The sequence below is a fragment of the Mustela erminea genome, chromosome 4, assembly GCF_009829155.1.
Source record: "Mustela erminea isolate mMusErm1 chromosome 4, mMusErm1.Pri, whole genome shotgun sequence".
Classification (NCBI taxonomy): Eukaryota; Metazoa; Chordata; class Mammalia; order Carnivora; family Mustelidae; genus Mustela; species Mustela erminea.
The window spans coordinates 81,362,515-81,384,689 of record NC_045617.1 but is presented as its reverse complement, the minus strand read 5'-3'; the positions used below and the strand labels follow the sequence as shown (position 1 = coordinate 81,384,689).

The window sequence follows — 22,175 nt, the reverse complement described above, 5'->3', positions numbered from 1 at the left end:
TCGGTGGGGGGAATAGAGGAAGATTATTTCTGAGCTCTCCTTGGCCAAACTGAGGAAGAAAAATTCCCAGCTGGATCCAGGTTAATACCATAATAGTCTATGGAGGTTAAAGTAACCATTTAAAAAAAAAAAATTACTGAGTTTCCAAGCCAAAGCCTCAAAAAAGCTATAATCTCTGGATCTCAAGTAAATTTTTGAGAAGTCATAACAGAACCAAAGTTAAGAAAGAGTACGATTTGCTTAAAGCAAAAAGCTTTACAATAACACTAAGAAAATCCCAGGGCTTCTCCTCTGCAACTTTTAAATCCTTTATCTGTTATCCTTTCTATACATCATTCTCTCCTCAAAAAAAGTTAATTTTTAAAGTTCATTGATGAGAATAGCTAGTAACATTTTTCTAAACCCTAAAAGCAGTACTTCTATTTTATATTCAACTAAACAGTTCAAATTACTCTCCAGCACTTATTTCATGCCTTCTATTTTACCGAAAATTCTAGAATAAGAGTGTTGGGGAATGAGTTGTCCCCCCACACAAAGATACAATAAAATCGTAACCCCCAGAACCTGATAATGTGGCCTCATTTGGAAACAGGATCTGTATAGATGTGATCAAGTCAAGATAAGATCCTGCTGAACTCGGGGGGGGGGGGGGGTCCTAAAATCCAATGACATTTGTCCTTAGAGCAGAGAGGTCTGAAGACACAGAGGAGAGCCAAAGAAAGCCACGCAAAGGAGGTAGAGATGAGAGCTACGACGCTAACAAACCAAGGAATGACAAACTGCTGGTAACCACCAGGATCTAAAAGAGGCATGGAAGGACAATTCATTCCTAGAGTGTTTGAAGGGATCATGGCTCTGCCAACACCTTGACTTTGGACTTGTAGTCTCCAAAATCATTAGAAAATCTACTTCTGTTGTTTTAAGCCACTGAGTTTGTGGTAATTTGCTATGGAAGAACTAAAAAACTCACACACAGAAGTATGGGTTAATGGTTCTGAACCTGTTTCACCTGTGTACTGGGGGTTGAAAAAATAAATAAATGGATTGGGGTGCCCCTGGGTGCTCAGTCAGTTAAGTGTCTGATTTGATTTCAGTTCAGGTCATGATCTCGGGGTTCTGGGATTGAGCCCCACATCAGGCTCTCTGCTCAGCAGGGAGCCTGCTTCCCCCTCTCTCTCTCTGCCTGCCTCTCTGCCTACTTGTGATTTCTCTCTCTCTCTCTCTGTCAAATAAATAAATAAATAAATAAAATCTTTAAAAAATTACATTCATCTTTATGCTTTTTTAAATGTGCACTTACTACTTTTTTAAAATTGGGAAGAAGGAAATACATAGAATTGTTGACACTAGGTAGTTTTATAACCATTTTTTTTTTCAGTTCTTTTTCTCTCCTTTTTTTTCATTTGTATCTATTTCACAGAATTTCTGGTTAAAGATCATTGCCCGAGTGCACAAAGTTATATTCTCTCCCTTTAAAGATCCAATGAAATGACAGAAAGTAATACAATAGGAAGTCATGGCAACAAACAATATAGGACCGTCATAAAAAAGACTGCAACAAAATTTCAGAAGCTGGAAAATAAAGCATTAATTATTGAAGCAGGTCAGAAAAATATATGGCATAAAATACAAGTCTGGAAATGTAGCTCAGGGAGTTCACCTGTCTGGGAGAACATCGAAGAGACTCTAACCTCAGAAATATCAGGTACAAAAGCAGGCTAAAAACAAGAACCTTAACTGAAAATCCATATATGCACTGTCTCATTGAACAAAACTGAATATCCAGTAAATACCAGTTCCTATTCCATGATAGAAAAAATAAACAAAACCAAAATAAAGCAAGGGTGTGGGTACAACACTGTGAGGGTGGCAACAGAAGCATCACTGTTTTAGATAAGCCAGGCTTGTCAACTTCCTAAGAAAGAGACATATGAAGAAAGAGACACAAAAAAAGAGAAAGTAAGAAAGGAGAACAAGAATCATTTTTAAAGCAATGATGGTAATGCTAAGACTGCACTAGGCAATTTAAAAGTCATGTTGTTACATCTTCATAATACATAAAAAAGAATTATCTCCAAATTACAGATGAAAAAACTGAGGCTGAAGGAAATGAGAAATTATTCAAGGTTGCACACATAATTAAGTGGTAACAGGTTTAAACACAGCATGAACTCTTAGCCATCGTATTAGTAAGAGCAGTCATTTCATTTCTGGGGAATTAACTTGTTCGTTTATACAATGGTCTAATTAATTATATTTTTCTCTAAAGACCCATCCAATACTAACACCATGACTATTACCAAAAGAAAATAACTCTACTTATCATTTATAGCCTAAGAAGATATTCCATCAGTATGATGAAAGTTTGGAAAAAAGTATCTATAATAGTACATTTTCTTTAGTACTTCAGGAATATCACCAGCCTCCCACTGAAGGACTCTGAAATAAACTTCAATCGTAGTATACATAGAACACTACACTAAAATGCTACTTCAGGGGTGCCTGGCTGGCTCAGTGGGTTAAAGCCTCTGCCTTCGGCTCAGGTCATGATCCCAGGGTCCTGGGATTGAGCCCCGCATCAGGCTCTCTGCTCAGCAGGGAGCCTGCTTCCTCCTTTCTCTCTGCCTGCCTCTCAGCCTACTTGTAATCTCTGCCTGTCAAATAAATAAATAAAATCTTTTAAAAAAATAAATAAATAAAATAAAATAAAATGCTACTTCAGATCAATCAAGTAAAAAACCTCCATTATTCAACTATCAATATACCCTTGTCAAGTTTATTTCAAGGGATAAAGATATGAGTAATACTTAAACAAACTTATAATAAAATCAATAATTCTAAGAGTATTCATTTACAAACTAAATAAGGCTGTGAAAACAGGATATAAAATCTTTATTTAAGAAAGGTTAAAAAAGAATGTTAAAGAGGGCACCTGGGTGGTTCAGTGGGTTAAGCCTCTGCCTTCGGCTCAGGTCATGATTTCAGGGTTCTGGGATCGAGTCCCACATCGGGCTCTCTGCTCAGTGGAGAGCCTGCTTTCTCCTCTCTCTCTCTCTCTCTGCCTGCCTCTCTGCCTACTTGTGATCTCTCTCTGTCGAATGAATAAATAAAATCTTAAAAAAAAAAAAGAATGTTAAAGAAACAAAGCACTATAAACCTAAATTATTTTCATCTTTCAATTTAACAAGAGAATACTTCTTTTACAACTATTATTTTTTACAATGCACATTCCTATCTGCCCCTTCACTACCCTTGTATATATTTCCTTCCTTTCTTTGGTGTGTTTAAATAATCAACTGACATTAGATGCTAGACCGTAATGAAATCAACATTCAATGCAACTGCTAGCAAAGTTATAACAAACAGTATTAGTTAAGATTTTTTGTTAATGTCGATAAGAAACATTAATGAGAAGATGGAAAAGACAGTCTTCCCTATATTTCCCACTAAATACAACTAAAAGCCCTAGACATTATATATAAAACAAGCAAATGACTGAAAGTTGGAGAAAAGAAGGCAGACCAGCTAAGAACCTCAGGATCCAAGGAACACAATACTGTGGTGAATTCCTTGGGTTTTCTTTTTGCCTCTCTGCTTTGGAGCTAAAATAAACCAGTCACCCCAAAGAACCAAATGGCACACCCCAAAAAAGTCTCAGGAAAGCCAGTTCTCCCTACATAATGGACCAGGAAAGAGGAAGCTAATAAGAAGTTCTCGAGAAAGTAAGCACTCTTTTCCAGCCAAATACCATAGAAAAAACCACAGCTCTACCCACACCAACAAAAGTCAAGTGGGGAGCCTAGACGTCCAACCTTGCCAAGCTATAACAAAATACTTCAAAGAGCTCCACCAGAAGGCCAAGCAAGGAAACACAACTTTCATCTCTATCTGGCACTATGGATATTCTCTATGCACAGATACATTCTTAGGTTATATCAGAGAGGCCTAACAGAGTGTCTGGACACTCACCATCCCCCAGCAGTAATGAGGCCAGCCACAAAATGGTGTCAATGGTGATGATATGAAAAACCTGGACTTGTACCCCACCCAGCAGTAACAAGGCACTCCCTTCCAAACTCCTCACGTATCAACAGAAGACAACTGGGGAACCTAGACTTCTAACTACATCTAGCAATAAGGAGGTAGTACCTCTCCCCGCTTCACATGCCAGAGCAGTATCTTACCAAGATGGCAAATAGAAAAGGCTTAAACATATAGTTAATAATATGTTTACTATATGTTTATAATCATTTTATATTACATTTACTCATATGTAAATAGCTTATATTTACAAAACGTGACAAAATATAAACATAACATTTGTTATGCAGGAAATAATTTAAATCTAGACTCTCATAACTGTACAAAATACTCCAAAATTTAAATTCAAAATCACTTGTCATACAAAGAATTAGTAAGTTCCCAAAATGAATGGGAAAAAAAAACCAATAGATGCCAACACCAAGATGAGAGAATTGTTAGAATTCTCTGGCAAAGGGGAGCCTGGGTAGTTCAGTCAGTTGAGCAACCGTCTTCAGCTCAGGTCATGATCCTGGAGCCCCAGGATTGAGTCCCATGTCAGGCTCCCTGCTCAGTGGGGGAGTCTGCTTCACCCTCTGACCCTCCCCCATCTTGTTCTCTCTCTCTCTCAAATAAATAAATAAAAATCTTTAAAGAGAAAAAAAAAGAATTCTCTAGCAAGGATTTTAAAGGAATCATCATAAAATTGCTTTGATGAACAATACAGGCATGCCTGAAACGACAAAAGAGAGCACCAGCAAGGAAATAAAAGACATAAAAAACCCAAAACAAACATTTTAGAACTGAGAAATATAATAAGATAAATAGCTCAGTAGGAGGGCTCAACATTAGTACAGAGCAGACCCCCCCCAAAAAAAAAAAAAAATCAGTGACCTGAAAGACAAAAACAATAAAAATTACCCAGTCTACACAACAAAATAGACAAAGGAGGGGGAGGAGGTAAAAAGGAAGAGAGCATCAGAAACCTGTAGGACAATAACAAAAGATTTATGACTTGGGCCATCCTGGAAGTGAGGAGTTAAAGGCTCAAGTACTCAAACAAAATAATGTTTGGAAACTTCTCAGATTGGGCAGGATGTTCAGTTTCAAGAGGTTATATGAATCCCAAAAAGGAAAAATCCAAAGAAATCCACCCAAAGACCCATGATACTTAATTTCTAAAAACTGAACACAATGAAAAAAAAAATCTTCAGAATAGCCAAAGAAAAATGACAAGAGATTTGTCATCAGAAACCATGGAGGTCAAAAAGAAGTGGCACAATACTTTCAATTACTGGGCGGTGGGGGGGGGGGGAATCTGTCAAACTAGAAATGAATACCCAATAAAATTATCCTTCTGTAAACAAGTGAAAATCAAGATATTCTCAGTTGAAAAGAAACAGATAATTTGTCACAAGTAGATGTGAAAGATTAAAAAAATGGCTAAACCAAAATAAAATAATAAAAGGAACTTTGAAACATGAAGAAAGAAAGAACACAGAAAGCAAAGATAGACTGTGTCTCATCTTGTTTCCTAAATTAAAGTCTGGTAGTTGGAGTAAAAATTATAACACCATCTGATATATTTATAAATATATACAGAGACAATATTTGAAACAATTTTTAAGGTAGGGGATGGTAAAGGATTTTATACTCTACTCAAAGTGTTAAAATTGGTTATTCATATTACATATGTACATATATACCTAGACCAACCACTAGAAGAGCTATACAAAGGGATACACTTAAAAATACTATAGATAAATCCAAGTAGAATTCTAAAAACATTCTACTAACCCACAGGAAAGCAGGAAAATGAAAACAGAAAGAAGACAAATAGTGAACTTAAGTATCAGTAAATCAACAACTACATTAAGGGTAAATGGTCTAAATATATCAAGCAAAAGACAGAGATTAGCAGAGTGAATTAAAAATCACAATCCAACTGTGTGTTGTTACAAGCAACCTACTTCATATATAATGATACAGACAGGTTGAAAAGTAAAAAGAATGGGAAACATTTACCATTTAAACACTAATCAAAGGAAAGCCAGAGTACTATACAAATAGCAGGTAAAGTGGACTTCAGCACAAGAAAATAACCAGAGACAGAGAAGATATTATATAATGATAAAAGGGCCAATCCACCAAGAATATACATCAATCCTAAACGTGTATGCACCAAGCATTAGAACTATAATAAATGTAACAAAAATTTCAAGAACCAAAAAGAAATACACAAATCCACAATTATAGTTGAGATTCTAAAAGAATGCTCTTAACAACTGACTAAACAACTAGATAGAAAACCATCAAAGATATACAAAAAGTCAAAAACACCATCAACCAACAGGATCTAATCAACCCAGCAACAGCAAAATACATATTGTTTTCAAGTGCCTACAAAACATATACTGTATAAACCACAGACTAAGACCTAAAGGAACCTCAAAAAATTTATAATTGAAATCATAGTGTTCTGACCACAACAGAATCACTGAAATTAATAATTTAATTTGAAATTAGTAATTTTCAAATACTTGAAATTAGTAACAGAAAGATAGCATAAAAATGCGAAAACTTTGAAACTAAACAACATACTACTAAATAACCCTGAGGTCAAGAAGAAAGTCTCAAGGTAAATTAAGAAAACAACTAAATGACAACATAAAATATCAAAATTTGTAGGACACAGTCAAAACCATGCTTGGAAAAATTTATAGCACCAAATGCATCCACCTAAAAAGAGTAAAAGTTTCAAAACCACTAATCATCTACCTTAAAAACTGAGAAAAACAGCAAAATAAATCCAAAGCAAAAACAAGTAAATAATAAAGAGCAGAAATAACTGAAACTTAAAAGAGAAAAAAGAAAATGAAATAAAGAATTGATCCTTTGAAAAGGTCAATAAAATTGGCAAACTTACTAAAACTAAAAAATAAAAAAGGAAATGTGACACAAATTACCAGTACCAGAAATGGAATAGGGGGTGGTATCACTACAGAGGCTACAGACATCAAGAGATAATAGGGAAATGCTATGAACAACTCTACACACATTAATTTGACAACTTAGACAAAATGGGCCACTTCTGGGTGGGGGGACTACAACAATTCATCCAATTTAAGAGGCATAATTTGAGGGGCGCCTGGGTGGCTCTGTGTGCTAAGCCTCTGCCTTCGGCTCAGGTCATGATCTCAGGGTCCTGGGATCGAGCCCCGCATCAGGCTCTCTGCTCAGCAGGGAGCCTGCCTCCTACTCTCTCTCTGCCTGCTTGTGATCTCTCTCACTCTGTCAAATAAATAAATAAAATCTTTAAAAAAAAAAGGCATAATTTGAATAACCCTATAATTATTAAGGAGAATAAATTCAGGACTTTAAAACTATAAAAAAAGAAATCTCTAGACCCAGAGGGTCTCAGTAAAGAATTCTACCAAACATCTAAAGAATCAATGTCACTCTATACAGTCTCTTCCAGAAAAAAGGAGAGAATACTTTCCAATTCATTTTATAAAGCTAGTATCATCCAGACATCAAAACAGGACAAGGCAGTCCCCCTAAAAAGAAAATTATGGAACAATACTCCTTATGGATACACAGAAAAATTCCTTAACAAAATATTAATAGAATTTAGCAATACATAAACATAATTCTACCTTATGACCAAGTGGAGTTCCAGGGATGGAAAGCCAACTCAATTTTCAAAAAATCAAGCTATGGAAATCTGCCACCATATCAACAAGCTAATGAAGAACATCACTTATCAAATGATACAGAAAAAACATTTGCAAAATCCAATACCCATTCATCATTTAAAAAAACCAAAAAAACCCCCAGCAAAGTACGACTAGAGGGAAATTTCCTCAAATTGATAAATGATATCTACAAAAAACCTACAGCTAACAACGATCATACAACTACTTAACAGTGGAAGACTAAGCACTTTATCTGTAAGATAAAAATGTCTACTTCTACTACTCATCTTCAACGCTATTCTGGATGGTCTGGTTACTGTGATGATAAGTGAAGAAAAGGAAATAAAAGACATAGATTAGAAAGGAAAAACATCTTATTTATGATAAAGTCCCAAGACATCTACCAAAAAATCTCCTACAACTAAAGAGGTTCAACGATGTCACAAGATAAACATAAAAAAATTTATTTATTTCTATATAGTAACAACATATTGACACCAAAACGGGAAATACAATGCCATCTACAATCACTCCAAAAAAAAGAAAAAAGAAAAAAATGAAATACTCAGGTTTAATTCTAACAAAACAGATACAATACTGGTGAGTAAAATTGAAATTTAAGTAAATGGAGACCTATATCATGTTAATGGACTAGAAAACTCAAGAGAGTAAACATGTCAATTCTCCCCAACCTGATAAACGGATAATACAATTCCTATATAATTCCCAGCAAGATTTTTTTGTAGCTATAGATAAATTAAAACTTATACAGAAAAGCAAAGGAAGGGCGCCTTGGTGGCTCAGTGGGTTAAACCCTCTGCCTTTGGCTACGGTCATGATCCCAGGAGCCTGGGATCGAGTCCGGCATCGGGCTCTCTGCTCAGCAGGGAGCCTGCTTCCTCCTCTCTCTCTCTCTCTCTCTCTCTCTCTCTGCCTGCCTCTCTGCCTGCTTGTGATCTCTGTCTGTCAAATAAATAAATAAAATCTTAAAAAAAAAAGAAAAGAAAAGAAATGAGAATAGTTAAAACAGTTTTGAAAAAGAAAAATGGGAATAATTATTCTACCCATTTTTGAGACTTATTAGGCAAAGAAAATGAATTCCAATCTTAGTCTCACACTGTGCAAAAAGGATTAAAGTCAGCATGTCAGGGTTTTCAACATCCCGCATATTACAAAAAAGTTTTGGCCCTTATCTTTGGCTCCTAAGAGGTAACCTCTAAACCCTTGGAATACCCTGTCTAATAAGACTGTCTTTGTTTACCTGGGGACCTTGAGTTAGTTCATATAGTCTACGCTAATAATGTGATTTATGATGGGTGCTTTGAAACGTGTTACAAGCTTGAGTTCTCAAAGGCTAGTGACTAATGTCATCCACACAAGGAGTCAATCATGCCAACATAACCAACCCACAATAAAAATCCTGGACACCAAGGCTTAAGTAACTTTGCCTGGTTAGCAGCATTTACGTGCTCTCACAAATCACTGTGGGGAAAATGAAACACGGTCTACACAACTCCACTGGGAGAGGACAAATGGTTGGGCCTAGTGTCTCCTAGACCCTGCCCTTTGCTTCTTTTTCTATTGCTGATTTAACTCTGTATCCTTCAGCTGTAATAAACCAGCATGACAGCTTCTCTGAGTTCTGGAATTCTTTCCAGCAAATCACTGAGCTGAAAAGTGATCTTGGGAACACCAAAACACACTTGTTTTATAATAAATTAACTAAAAAATGGATCACAGAATTAAATAGAAAACAAAAAAATGATAAAACTTCAAGGCAAAAAGAGAGAAAAATCTTCAAGATCTGGGACTATGCAGGGTTCATAGACTTGACCCCAAAAGCACAATCCTTATATACAGTTCTAAAATTATAACTATTCATCAAACTATTCATTTTAAAACTTTTGTTCTGCAAAAGACACTGTTAGAGGATGAAATGACGAGCTACAGAATGGAAGAATATATTTGCAAACCATACAGCGAACAAAGGATTAATGTCTAAAATACAGAAAGAACTCTAAAAGCTCAACAGTAAAAAAAAATAATAATCTGATTAAAACAGAGGCAAAAGACATGAAGAAACATTTCACTGAAGAGGACAGATGGAAAGTAAACATATGAAGAAACAGTCAATATTATTAATCTTTAAGGAAATGAAAATTGAAACCACAATGAAGTATCACTACACTCCCATCAGAAAGGTTAGAATTAAAAACCACCGGTGCGGGGCGCCTGGGTGGCTCAGTGGGTTAAGCCACTGCCTTCAGCTCAGGTCGTGATCTCAGGGTCCGGGATCGAGCCCCGCATCGGGCTCTCTGCTCAGCAGGGAGCCTGCTTCCTCCTCTCTCTCTCTCTCTCTCTCTCTCTGCCTGCCTCTCTGCCTGTGTGTGCTCTCTCTCTGTCAAATAAATAAATAAAATCTTTAAAAAAAAAAAAAAAGCCACCGGTGCTAACAAGAATGAAGAAAAAACCGGATCACTCACAATAACCCATTTCCATTGCTGACGGAAATGAAATAATCACTCTGAGAAACAGTATGACAATTTCCTTAAAAACTAAACATTCAAATGCCATACAACCAGCAACTGTGTTCCTGGACATGGATGGTTAGAGCAGCTCTATTTCCAATAGTCAAAACTGAAACAACGCACATGGCTTTCAGTGGGAAAATGCTTAACCAAAATGTAGTTTACCTAACACCACCACTGCTGAATACTACTTAGCAATAAGAGAAATGAACTATTTATATATGCAACAATCTGGATAAATTGTCAAAGAAAAAAGCCAATATTATAGGGTTACATACTATATGATTCCATTTATACAGCATTCTTGAAATGACGAAATTATAAAAATGGGAGACTAGATGTAGTGGTTTCCAAAAGTTAAGGAGGAGTAGGGGAGGATGACCAACATGAGGTGCATACTGTGGTGATAGAACGTTCTGTAGGGCACCTGAGTAGCTCAGTTAGTTGAGCAACTGCCTTCAGTTCAGGTCATGATCCTGGAATCCAAGGATCAAGTCCCACATCAGGCTCTCTGCTCAGCAGGGAATCTGCTTCTCCCTCTGACCCTCCCCCTTCTTATGCTCTCTCTCTCTCTCTCTCTCTCTCAAAGAAATAAAAATCTTTTAAAGAAAAGAAAAGAAACAATCTATGTTTTGACTGTATCAATATCAATATCCTGGTTGTGATAGTGCACTGTAGTTTTGTGAGGTATTACCATGGATGGAGGTGGGAGGTACTGAATACAGGGTGCATCCAATCACTGTACTGTTTCTTAAAATTGCCTGTGAAATCTATAATTATATCAAAACAAATAGTTTACAAAGTGATGTGGGAAAAGTAATATGATCAGAGGGATAATTTCATTTGATATAATGATAACACTGAACATTATTAATTATTGTTAAATATTCAAATATTACTTTATAATTTATTTTGGAAAACAGAACACATCCCTTGAATATTCTCAATCACAAGCATTCTCTGGAGGCTCATGTCTAAACACTAAGAATTTCAGCTCACCTTCCACACTGTCAGAACAGGAAGTTCCAATGCCGGTGTCACCACTGTCAGAAGTTATACTATGTCTCCTGATATGATTATTTCGATGGTTAGATGTAACACTTGTGGCCTGCCACAATGATTCATTACCAGGTAACCATGCTGATGAAGAATAATCTGGGCCTACAAAGAAAAATATGCAAAAATTAGCATACTTATGATATCTACAAGTAGACAGAAGAGATCTTTTTTGAACTTAGAAAAAAATACACATAAATAAAGTTATTTTCTGCATCAAATAATTAAAATAGATCAATGATATCTAAGATGCATCAAATAAACTTACATACTGTACACCTAAAAATTCAATGCTGATTTCACAGCTTCCTCTACTAAAGGACCTGGATTTCTACTCATAGGTTTTGAACATTGAAACACATACTGCTGTTTTATTTAAAACGTCAAATCTATCTATCTGTCTGGAAATGTCAGCACTCTGCTCTAGAATATCTGATATGCAGACATCTGTGATACCACACAGAGCAATCAGTTGAGAACTGGGGCCCAGGGAAAGCCTAATTGAATAATATTGCATAACAATTTAAGTGGAACATGCTAATGTAAAATAAATTTTTTCTACTGTATCCTAATCATTTAACATTTAAAATCATTTTGTATTTCTTTTATTTCTTTAGTTATGTTTTCATAAAAGATTAACACAATAGCATCATCATGACTTTTTCTCAATTTTCCCTTTTGAGTGATATTAAATCTTTTTTTGGCTAACATCACTTTTTAATGTTCTCCTGGTCTTTATTTTCAGTTATCTTGTCCACTTTAACTTAATTTTTATTTGCCTTTTTCTGACATATCCATCTTACTTTTTTCTTCTTACTTCATTTTTGAATTTTTGTCCATTACAATGCCACACAAAGTATATCCAAGGAAGAATGCTAGTCTGTGAATCACTTATAACTAGTTCATAAAAGTTACAGTAATCTGAGGGGCGCCTGGGTGGCTCAGTCATTTGGGCATCTGCCCTCAGCTCAGGTCACAATCTCAGGGTCCTGGGATCTGTCAGGCTCCTCACTCAGCTGGGAGTCGGCTTTTCTTTCTCCCTCTCCCTCCACCCCCATGCAGAGTGTGCACACATGCTTTCTCAAATAAATAAACAAAATATTTAAAAAGTTATGGTAATCTTAAAAAGCAATTTTAAATTTATTGAATTTTATATAAAAGCTATAGAAACACATATCTTTATTAATGATGAACACCGTGATTCTCAAATTGGAGCCTGAAACTTATTTGTGGAAGTTAACAAGTTCTACACAAGAATTTGGGGCTTTCATTCAATGACATCCTTAAAAAATTAATAAGCATACTACAGATGATCTGAATAGCTACCTTAAAACAGATTTATTATCAATAATTTCAATGCCCGCATTTGTGCTCTGTTCACAAATGCAGCTGTTTCTAAGTAAAGAGCAAATAATGTATGGGGCATTTATCATCCTGATATGAAACAAGATATCGTCACAGAATTGCAAACTGACACACCATTGAAACTGCCATATAAGGAGTACCTTCTAGCAATTAGAAAAAATAAAGTTTTTAGATTTAACGTAAGGATCACAAAATAAAAAACATGTCCATAAAATGGATTAAATCATTTTGCCACTATTTTTGAAAAAGCCTCTCTCTGTATTTAATATTAAAAATAAAAATTCATAAAGATTAATAAAACCAGACCTGAAGCTATTTTCTACCAATACTAATCCTAACATTAAAGATATCGTTTTACTAAAACACCATGCCATGTTAATACTAGTTTAAATTTCTATTTTCATATCATTTATGAATTAAATTTGTTTTGGTTTTATAGATATATAAGGTAAATAAGTAGCCTTAAAAACCATATACATTTAGAGGTGCCTAGGTGGCTCAGTCAGTTAAGCATATGACTCTTGATTTTGGATCAGGTCATGATCTCAGGATTGTGAGATCAAGCCCCACATTCAGCTCAGTGCTGGGCATGAAACCTGCTTACAATTCTTTCTCTTCCTTCCTACCCCCACCAACAAGTTTTCTCACTCTCTCTCTATCTCAGAAAACAAAACAAAACAAAACAAACAAAAAAACACACCTCCCAATAAAACATATACATTTAAACTAACTCAAAATTTTAAAATACTGACCAGAGAGACACACAGCCAGCTTTGATGTCCAGAACAACCACTTAAAACCTAATAGATTCTAGGCCTTTCTCAGAATGGGACTTACCTTAATTCATTTGATTAATCACTCACACATTAAAGCAACAAGTGAAGTATTCTGTAACCAGGTCTGCTCTAACTCTGATCTATCCATAATCTATACCAAAATGTTTTCCTCAATCAGATCCTCAGGTATGGACAAATATTTCTTAAGATATCCAGAAAATAGCATAAATAGGCTAGGAATACATGTAATGACAAAGATATGAAAGAATGTCCAATCTTACTGATAGTGAGAGAAAGTAAAAGTGTTTAGACTTCTAACATTATAGTTGACCCTTGAACAACAATAGGTTTGAACTGAGTGCCTCCCGTATACACAGAATATTTTTAAGTAAACATTATCAAAAAACTTTTTGGAGATTTGTGACAATATGAAAAAACTTACAAATAAACCAACTAGCCTAGAGATACCAAAAAAAGTTAAGAAAAAGGTTTGTCATGAGTGCACAAAACACATATAAATATGAGTCCTATTTTATCACTACCATAAAATACATACAAACCTATGATAAGAAGTTATAATTAATCAAAACTTACACAAACATTTCACACATGGTGCCATTTAAAGTCAAGAGAAATGTAAACACAAAGATGTAGAAATAAATCATAATTGCATAAAATTAACCATAGTACATACATACTGTACTAATGTTATAATTTTGTAGCCGCCTCTCATTGCTATTATCCACTTAAAAATCCATGTGATGCTAATCATCTCTAGTACATTGTGTATCACAGTAAAAAGCGATCTCTTGTGGTTCTTGCATATGAAAGAAAACATGAAAATATCATGTTGTGTTCAATAACATAAATCTCCAACACCATGGGACCCATACACAGTGTCACTAGTGATGCTAGAAATGCATCCAAGAACCAAAAAAAAAAAAAAAGAAAAAAAAAAGCCAGGACATTAGAAAGAAAAAGTTGAATGCTTGATATGTACTATAGTTTGAGGTCTGTACCTGTAGTTGCCTTCCATTTCTGAATAAATGAATCCAGCATAAAGATCATTGTTAAAAATGAAAAGGAAATTTGTGAAGCTGTGACTGCAGCTACACAAGCAAGAGTAAAGAACTTGAACTTTCTGTGAAATACCTTTTCATCTTGTATTGAAAATACAGCTTTTAGGTAGGTGCAAGGTTGTGTAAGAATGGCATACCTAAAGATTAGTATGATTTGAGAAAAAGCAAAGTCATTACAGTACATGACAACTTAAAGCAAAAAGAAGGTAAACGATATAAAGCTGAAGTATTTAATGCCAGCACAGAATGATTTGATAGTTTTTAGAAAGAAATTTGGCTTAAAAAAGTTCAAGATAACAGGAGAAACAGCTTCTGCCCACCAAGAGGCAGCAGATGAATTCCCAGATGCTGTTATGAAAATCATTGATGAGAAAGGATATCTGTCTGTACAGGTTTTTAAAGGCAGACGAAAGGGTGTTACTCTGAAAGAAATGGCCACAAAAGATGTATTAGTAAGGAAGAGGAGTGAGCACCAAAACTTAATGCAGGAAGGGCTGGGCTAACAGTCGCTCTGTGCAAATGCAGTCCTGCGTGTGGTCAGGACTGTCCTTATCTAAAAAGCTTCTAACCCCCAGCTTTGAAGGAAAAAGGTAACTAACAATCAGCAGCCAGTCTTTTGGTTGCAAAACAAGAAGGCCTGAACAAGAACCCTTTTTCTAGACTGGTTCCATTGATGCTTTGTCCCTCAAGTCAGGAAGCAACTTGCCAGAAAGGGACTGTATTTTATTTTATTTTATTTTATTTTTAAGATTTTATTTATTTATTTGTCAGAGAGAGAGCGAGCGAGAGTGAGCACAGGCAGAGAGAGTGGAAGGCAGAGTCAGAGGGAGAAGCAGGCTCCCTGCGGAGCAAGGATCCTGATGTGGGACTCGATCCCAGGACACTGGGATCATGACCTGAGCCAAAGGCAGCTGCTTAACCAACTGAGCCACCCAGGCGTCCCAGGGATTGTATTTTAAAGTGCTTTTGATATCTGACAAAGCCCCTGACCACCTAAAATCTTGTGAGTTCAGTACCAAAGATATCAAAGTGCCCCAATACAATCTCTCAAACTCAACCTCTGAATCAAGAGGTCATAAGGACCTTTAAGATTCATTTTGCATGGTTCCCTGTGGAAAGGATTATGAATGCCATGGAAAAGAACCTCAATAGAGAGAACATCATGAAAGTTTGGGAAGGATTACACCACTCAAGATACCATCGTCATAGAAAAAGCTGTGAAAGCCATCAACCCAAAAACAATAAATTCCTGCTGGAAGAAACTGTGTCAAGATGTTGTGTATGACTTCACAGGATTTACAACAGAGCCAGCCAAAGGAATAATGAAAGAGATTGTGGAAATGGCAAAGTAAGTGGGAAACTGAGGCTTTCAAGATATGGATCTTGGAGAAATTCAAGAGCTAATAGATACAATCCCTGAGAAATAAACAGAAGATGACTTAGAGAGGAGAGCTTCTGAACCAATGCCAGACAATTAGAGAGAAGACATAGAAGCAGCAGTGCCAGAAAACAAACTGACATTGAACAATCTGGCAGAAGGGTTCTGATTACTCAAGACTGCTTTGACCTTTTTTTACAACATGGGCTATTCCACGACGCAAGCGCTAAAAACTAAAGAAAACAGAAGAATGACTGGTACTACTTAGTAACATTTTTTGAGAAATGAGAAAGTCAAGAAGTCAGATAGAAATGATGATGTATTCATGTGAAGTTACACCCAGTGTGCTTGTCTGTACTGCCTCCCCAACCACTTCCTCCACCTCGTCCACCTCTACCACTTATAGTAAAGCAAGACCAACCCCCCTCCTCTTTCTCCTCCTCCTTAGCCTTCAACATGAAAACAAGAATAAAGACCTCTCGGGGCGCCTGGGTGGCTCAGTGGGTTAAGCGGCTGCCTTCGGCTCAGGTCGTGATCTCAGGGTCCTGGGATCGAGTCCCACATCGGGCTCTCTGCGCAGCACGGAGCCTGCTTCCCTCTCTCTCTCTCTGCCTGCCTCTCTGTCTACTGTGATCTCTTCTGTCAAATAAATAAATAAAATCTTTAAAAAAAAAAAAAGAATAAAGACCTCTCTGATGATCTACCTCCACTTAATGAGCAGTAAATAATCATCATGCCATACAGTTAATAAACTTACCCGCTGTATACACGTGTGACTTCGCATGAAAATCTAATAATTGTACGGCAAGAACTGCATGAGATGTTTTTGTGCCATTATCATAACTGCCTAAGTATTCACATGCAGAACATCCTGTAAAAAACCTGTATGGTAGTGGATAGCCTATCTTCACACAGGCATAAAATGAGTAATATTAAATATCAAATCAATAATGTGTTAGTTTTCTCAGTTTTGTAACTTTGGGTTCAAAGAATTACATTACCTTATAGTATGCCCCTCTCTCTAGTAACGAAAACTCTATCAGCTTATCATCACACATAAGTGGTTTTTAAAAAAATGTAACACTGTTTCCAACAATGTATTATGAATATAAATGTAATACTATACGCCATTAAAATGTTATAATGATTCATTCATTAATGCATAGGCTAGGCTACTGATGAGCAATCATATTATTGCTTCTTCATTATCAATGCATGAATCCTTATACCTGTAAATACATATGAATTTTCTTTTTCGAACTATCTTTTCATTTCTGGTATCTAGCATTAGGTTACATGTATAACAATGACAGTGTTTTGTATTATTTAGGAAAATATTGATACAGATATAGACAGTTCATCTTGTACACAGATGATATAAACTTAGGTATTGACAAATACAACACAGTATTGTATTTTCTGTTGTGAATTTCTTAATGTTTTTTCTCTAGCTTTATTGTAAAAATCTAGTACATAACAGATATAACATATAAGATATGCATTAATCAACTGTTTATGTTATCTGTAAGGACTCCCAATCAATATCAAGCTATTAGTAGTTAAGTTTTCGAAGAGTCAAAAAAATCATACACATTTGACTGCACAGCGGACTGGCACCCCTAATTCCTGCACTGTTTAAAGGTCAACTACACTTCTTTTTTTAAAAAGATCCAATTTATACTATACGCTTAGGACACTAAAGATAATTAACAAATATTATGAATAAAATAATACTCTAATCTTTAATTTAGATTGAATTAATTTATTCTGAAAATAATATGTTTTGTCTCTACTCAAGTCAATCCAGATCACAAAGCAGTTAAGAACTATAAGTGAACTATGCTTAGCAGGAAAAATAAGAAAAATTTTCTTACACAGTATTTATATGACTATGCTACTGAAATGGGAACTACTCAATTTCTAGAGACAAGCTATGGACTTTAAAATATTAAAATAAGTCTCAGTGGCCTATAACAATAAAGTCTTACCTAGGTCTATCATATTAGAGCAACTGAATGTTTGACTGTAAAATCAGTTTTCTCTAGAACAAAGACAGAAGCACTTCTGTAAGAATAGCAAAGATACCAAGACACCACACTAGAACTTCTCTTTGGAAAACAGTGTATTTTTTAACACCAATTTCAATTCTTTTACATATAAATACTGAATGCCTAGGGATAACTTATTTAAAAACAAAAATTTAAAAACTACTTAAAAACTAGTAATTAAAAACTAGTAATTCTCTGGAAAATACAAGATCAGCATCAAGTGAAGAGGTAACCTATTACATTTTCTTTTTGAAGCTTTTTTTTTTTAAGTTGGAAGCAAAGATGCATACAATATCAAGTCTTCCATAATATGTTATATATCTATAACTGCACTTAGAAGAATAACTAATCTTACTGAATTTTTTAAATGACAACTCTAAGCCAGAAGAAAATAAAAATAACAAAGCAGATTTACTTTTACATACAAAAGCTGCTAAATATAAACTGCAGTATTTCTCAAAATGCAGGTTATCAGTGGATTGAGAACCAACTGTTTTACAAAAAAAAAAAAACCCAACACAGAACAAAACAAAATGTCAAAGCATATTTACCCTTGTATGCCAGAAGATGCACATATCTCACATTTCAACACCTCTGAAATGTTAACAAGTACAAAGTACTTCTGTACAAAGTACTTCTGCGCAAAGTTCAGAACAGTGGCCCTCAACTGCCCCAATTCTACTATCAGTAGAAATCAATGTATGACTGAATTAAATACAAATAAATCCAGAGAACACCTCTTTTACTTAACTCTTACAGGTAATCAGTTTGTAAAACTATTTAGTCCATTTTGTAAATACTAATTGAATTAGATCTCTCGTCTCCATGCCCACCATCACAGATCACATCTTTGGCTGGACTGCTGCAAGAATCTCCCTCTGAAGTAAGGCCACCCAAGTCATCCTCAACCCCCATCGCCAGTTACCTTTTGACAATCAAATATATTTACATCATTCTCCTGTTCATATAAATTTATAGGTTCCTTCCTGCATTTTAAATAAAACTCAAACTACTTAAATTTGCCAAAGTTCTTCACCAATTGACAGCCCACCTTCTATTTCCTCCAACTCCAGCCTCACCCATTCCAGCTCCCCTATAAACACTCTCCAAACATACATACCTAATCACTGCCTCCCAACAGATTAGGTCCTTTAATGACTCCAAATTATTTTCCTTCTCTACCTTCTTTAAAGGTCGCAGTTCGGAATTAACTTGCTCTAAATGTCTTCTTTGTGCTCTCCCAATATATCATTAAAAATTCCAATAACAGCATTTTCTAAACTATATTAACCCCTTTGTGTATGACTTTCTTCTTCACCACATTAAGAACAGTAAAAGACAACCTTTTTTTTCTAGCACAGAGCTGCAGAGTCAGGCAGGGTCTCAATAAATGCAGTCATTATTGCCACTACTAGCCAATAAATGTTCATGGTATAAAATTAAAATTCTGGAAACCTTATAATTAGATCTAAAAAGTATTTTTCCTGGGATGCCTGGGTGGCTCAGCTGATTAACATCTGCCCTCAGCTCAGGTCATGATTCCAGGGTCCTGGGATGAAGTCCTACATTGGACTCCCTGCTCAGCAGAGCATCTGCTTCTCCCTCTGTCTGCTGCTCTCCCTCTCTCTGACAAATGAAATCTTTAAGAAAAAAAATACACATACACACACACACATATTTCCTTTCAGAATTATGATTAAACAGGGTTGGTGGGGGGGGGGGGAATCTGTTTAATTTAAAATCCAAGAGATTTTTAACTATGCCTTGAGCCAGTCTGCAATTAAGTACCTATTTAAAGATCAGTAAACACTTTCCAAAGCAGCTAAAAAATAATTATTATAAATGGTTTGGGGGGGATGATGGCCAAAATTCCTAATAAATATGAGAAAACAATCTCCTATAGGAACCAAAAAAAAAAAAAAAACCAGAAAAAGTTACAAAAAATTAAAAGGAACATAAAAGCATTCACATTACTAGTAACCACACACACACACACACAGAAGAGAGAAAATCTCAACCTACACTAGAGATTATCTAGCTAAAATGGAAGAAACAATACGGCAATATTTGTTCCTCATTGCCATCATCTAGTCCATTTTAGTACTGATTATTTCTAGGGTAAGTGAATCTAATTGTCTTGGTTTTTTTATTGTTCTATTATAGAATTTCTAATATTCCTTAGTGGTAAAGAATGGACCGTGAAACCAGGCTGCCTGGACATAAGCTCTATCCAACCTCTTATTAGCAGTGAGCCCTGGAGTAAATCACTTATCTAAACTGTAGCTCATAAATAAAATCCTTAAAAAAAGGGAAGGGGCACACCTGGGTGACTCAGTGGGTTAAGCCTCTGCCTTCGGCTCAGGTCATGGTCTCAGGGTCCTGGGATCAAGCCTGGAATCTGGCTCTCTGCTCAGCAGGGAGCCTGCTTCGTCCTCTCTCTCTGCCTGCCTCTCTGCCTACTTGTGATCTCTCTCTCTCTCTCTCTGTCAAATAAATAAAATCTTTAAAAATAAATAAATAAATTTTACTATTAGGTGACGGGGTTATGAAGGTAGAAACTGGATGAATGGGATGAGTGTCCTTACAAAAGAGACCCCAGAGAACTTTAAACAAACACAGAAACAAATAAAAACACGTGTCCAGGAAGCAGGAAGCAGGACCTCATCAGACATAGAATCTGCCGGCACCTTGATTTTGGACTTCTCAGCCTCTTGAACTGTGAAAAAGCAATTTGTTGTTTGTAAGCTGCCCAGTATATGGTGTTTTGGGTACAGCAGCCTAAACCGACGAAGGTAAATGTTAAACTAGGAATTCGTATAAACTCTCTATTCTATCATTTAATGCCACGCACCACTTTTTCCAACCATAATAGTCTTCTGACAGTTTTAGAACATGCCAGTCTATCTTTTGACTCAGTGTGTTTTTAGTTGCTGCTCCTTGGGCAAGGAATTCTCTTTCTCCTTCTTTTAACCTGTGTTGCTTCTCCTCTTTTTTTTTTTTTTTTTTTTAAAGATTTTATTTATTTATTTGACAGAGAGATCACAAGTCGGCGGAAAGTCAGGCAGAGAGAGAGAGAGAGAGAAGCAGGCTCCCGCTGAGCAAAGAGCCCGATGCGGGGCTCGATCCCAGGACACTGAGATCATGACCTGAGCCGAAGGCAGCGGCTTAATCCACTGAGCCACCCAGGCGCCCCTCTCCTCTTTTTTAAATCTCACTTTGAACACCTCTCAGAAAGACCTTCGCTGATGGTCCTATTGAATGTACCTTTGACTTTATTTTCTTATCTGTCACATAAGTCTTTTATATTTTTTCCTTTAAAGCACTCATCACAAGCTTTATTGTGTCTGCACTGCAATTTTTGGCTCTCCTCCTAGAAGGTAAGTTCCACAAGAAAAGAGTCTTTGGGAATCTGGTTCAGCACTGTATTCCCAGTGCCTGCCCTTTGGAAGAAACTCGGCAAATATGTACATAATAAATAAACACATTTCCAACATCAAATAAATAAATAAATAAATAAATAAACCATAGCTCAATTTTCTTCACACGTAAAGAGAGAACAAATTAGAGTACCTATCTTATAGCATTGTGATAATTAAATGAATATGAAGAGATTTATTTATTATTTAATTCAAATTCAATTAACATATAATGTATTATTGGGTTCAGAGAGATAGAAGTCAGTAATTCATCAGTCTTACTTAATACCCAGTCCTCATTACATCACATGCCCTGCTTACATGTCACCCAGTTATCCATCCCCCCCCACTTCCCACCCCTCCAGCAACCCTCAATTTGTTTCCTATGATTAAGGGTCTCTTATGGTTTGTCTCCCTCTCCGATTTTATCTTTTGGTTTTTTTCCTCTCACACCCTAAGATCCTCTATTTTGCGTCTTAGGTTCCACATGAGTGACATCATTTAATTATCTTTCTCTGATTGACTTATTTCACTTAGCATAATACCCTCTAATTCCAATCACATCACTGCAAATGGTTAAGAGTTCATTTTTTGATGGCTGAATAGTGTTACACTGTATGTGTATGTGTGTGTATGTACATATATATGCATGTATATGTGTGTATATATGTATATATATGCATACCATATATATGGTGTATATGTGTGTGTGTATATGTACGTATATTACCACATCTTCTTTATTCATTTATCTGTCAATGGATATCTGCACTCTTTCCATCTCGCTATTGTGGACATTGCTACTATAAACACT

General features: G+C 35.8%; 1 protein-coding gene across 3 annotated transcripts in view; it reads right to left on the bottom strand.

Annotated features, from left to right (window-relative positions):
- CEP85L (centrosomal protein 85 like) overlaps positions 1 to 22,175 on the bottom strand; it is a 174,299-nt gene that overhangs the window by 128,164 nt on the left and 23,960 nt on the right. For all 3 annotated transcript variants that reach the window (XM_032339692.1, XM_032339690.1, XM_032339691.1), the window contains one exon: positions 11,243 to 11,404. In XM_032339692.1, the coding sequence (XP_032195583.1) occupies positions 11,243 to 11,404 (162 nt within the window). The remainder of the gene's footprint in view (positions 1 to 11,242; positions 11,405 to 22,175) is intronic.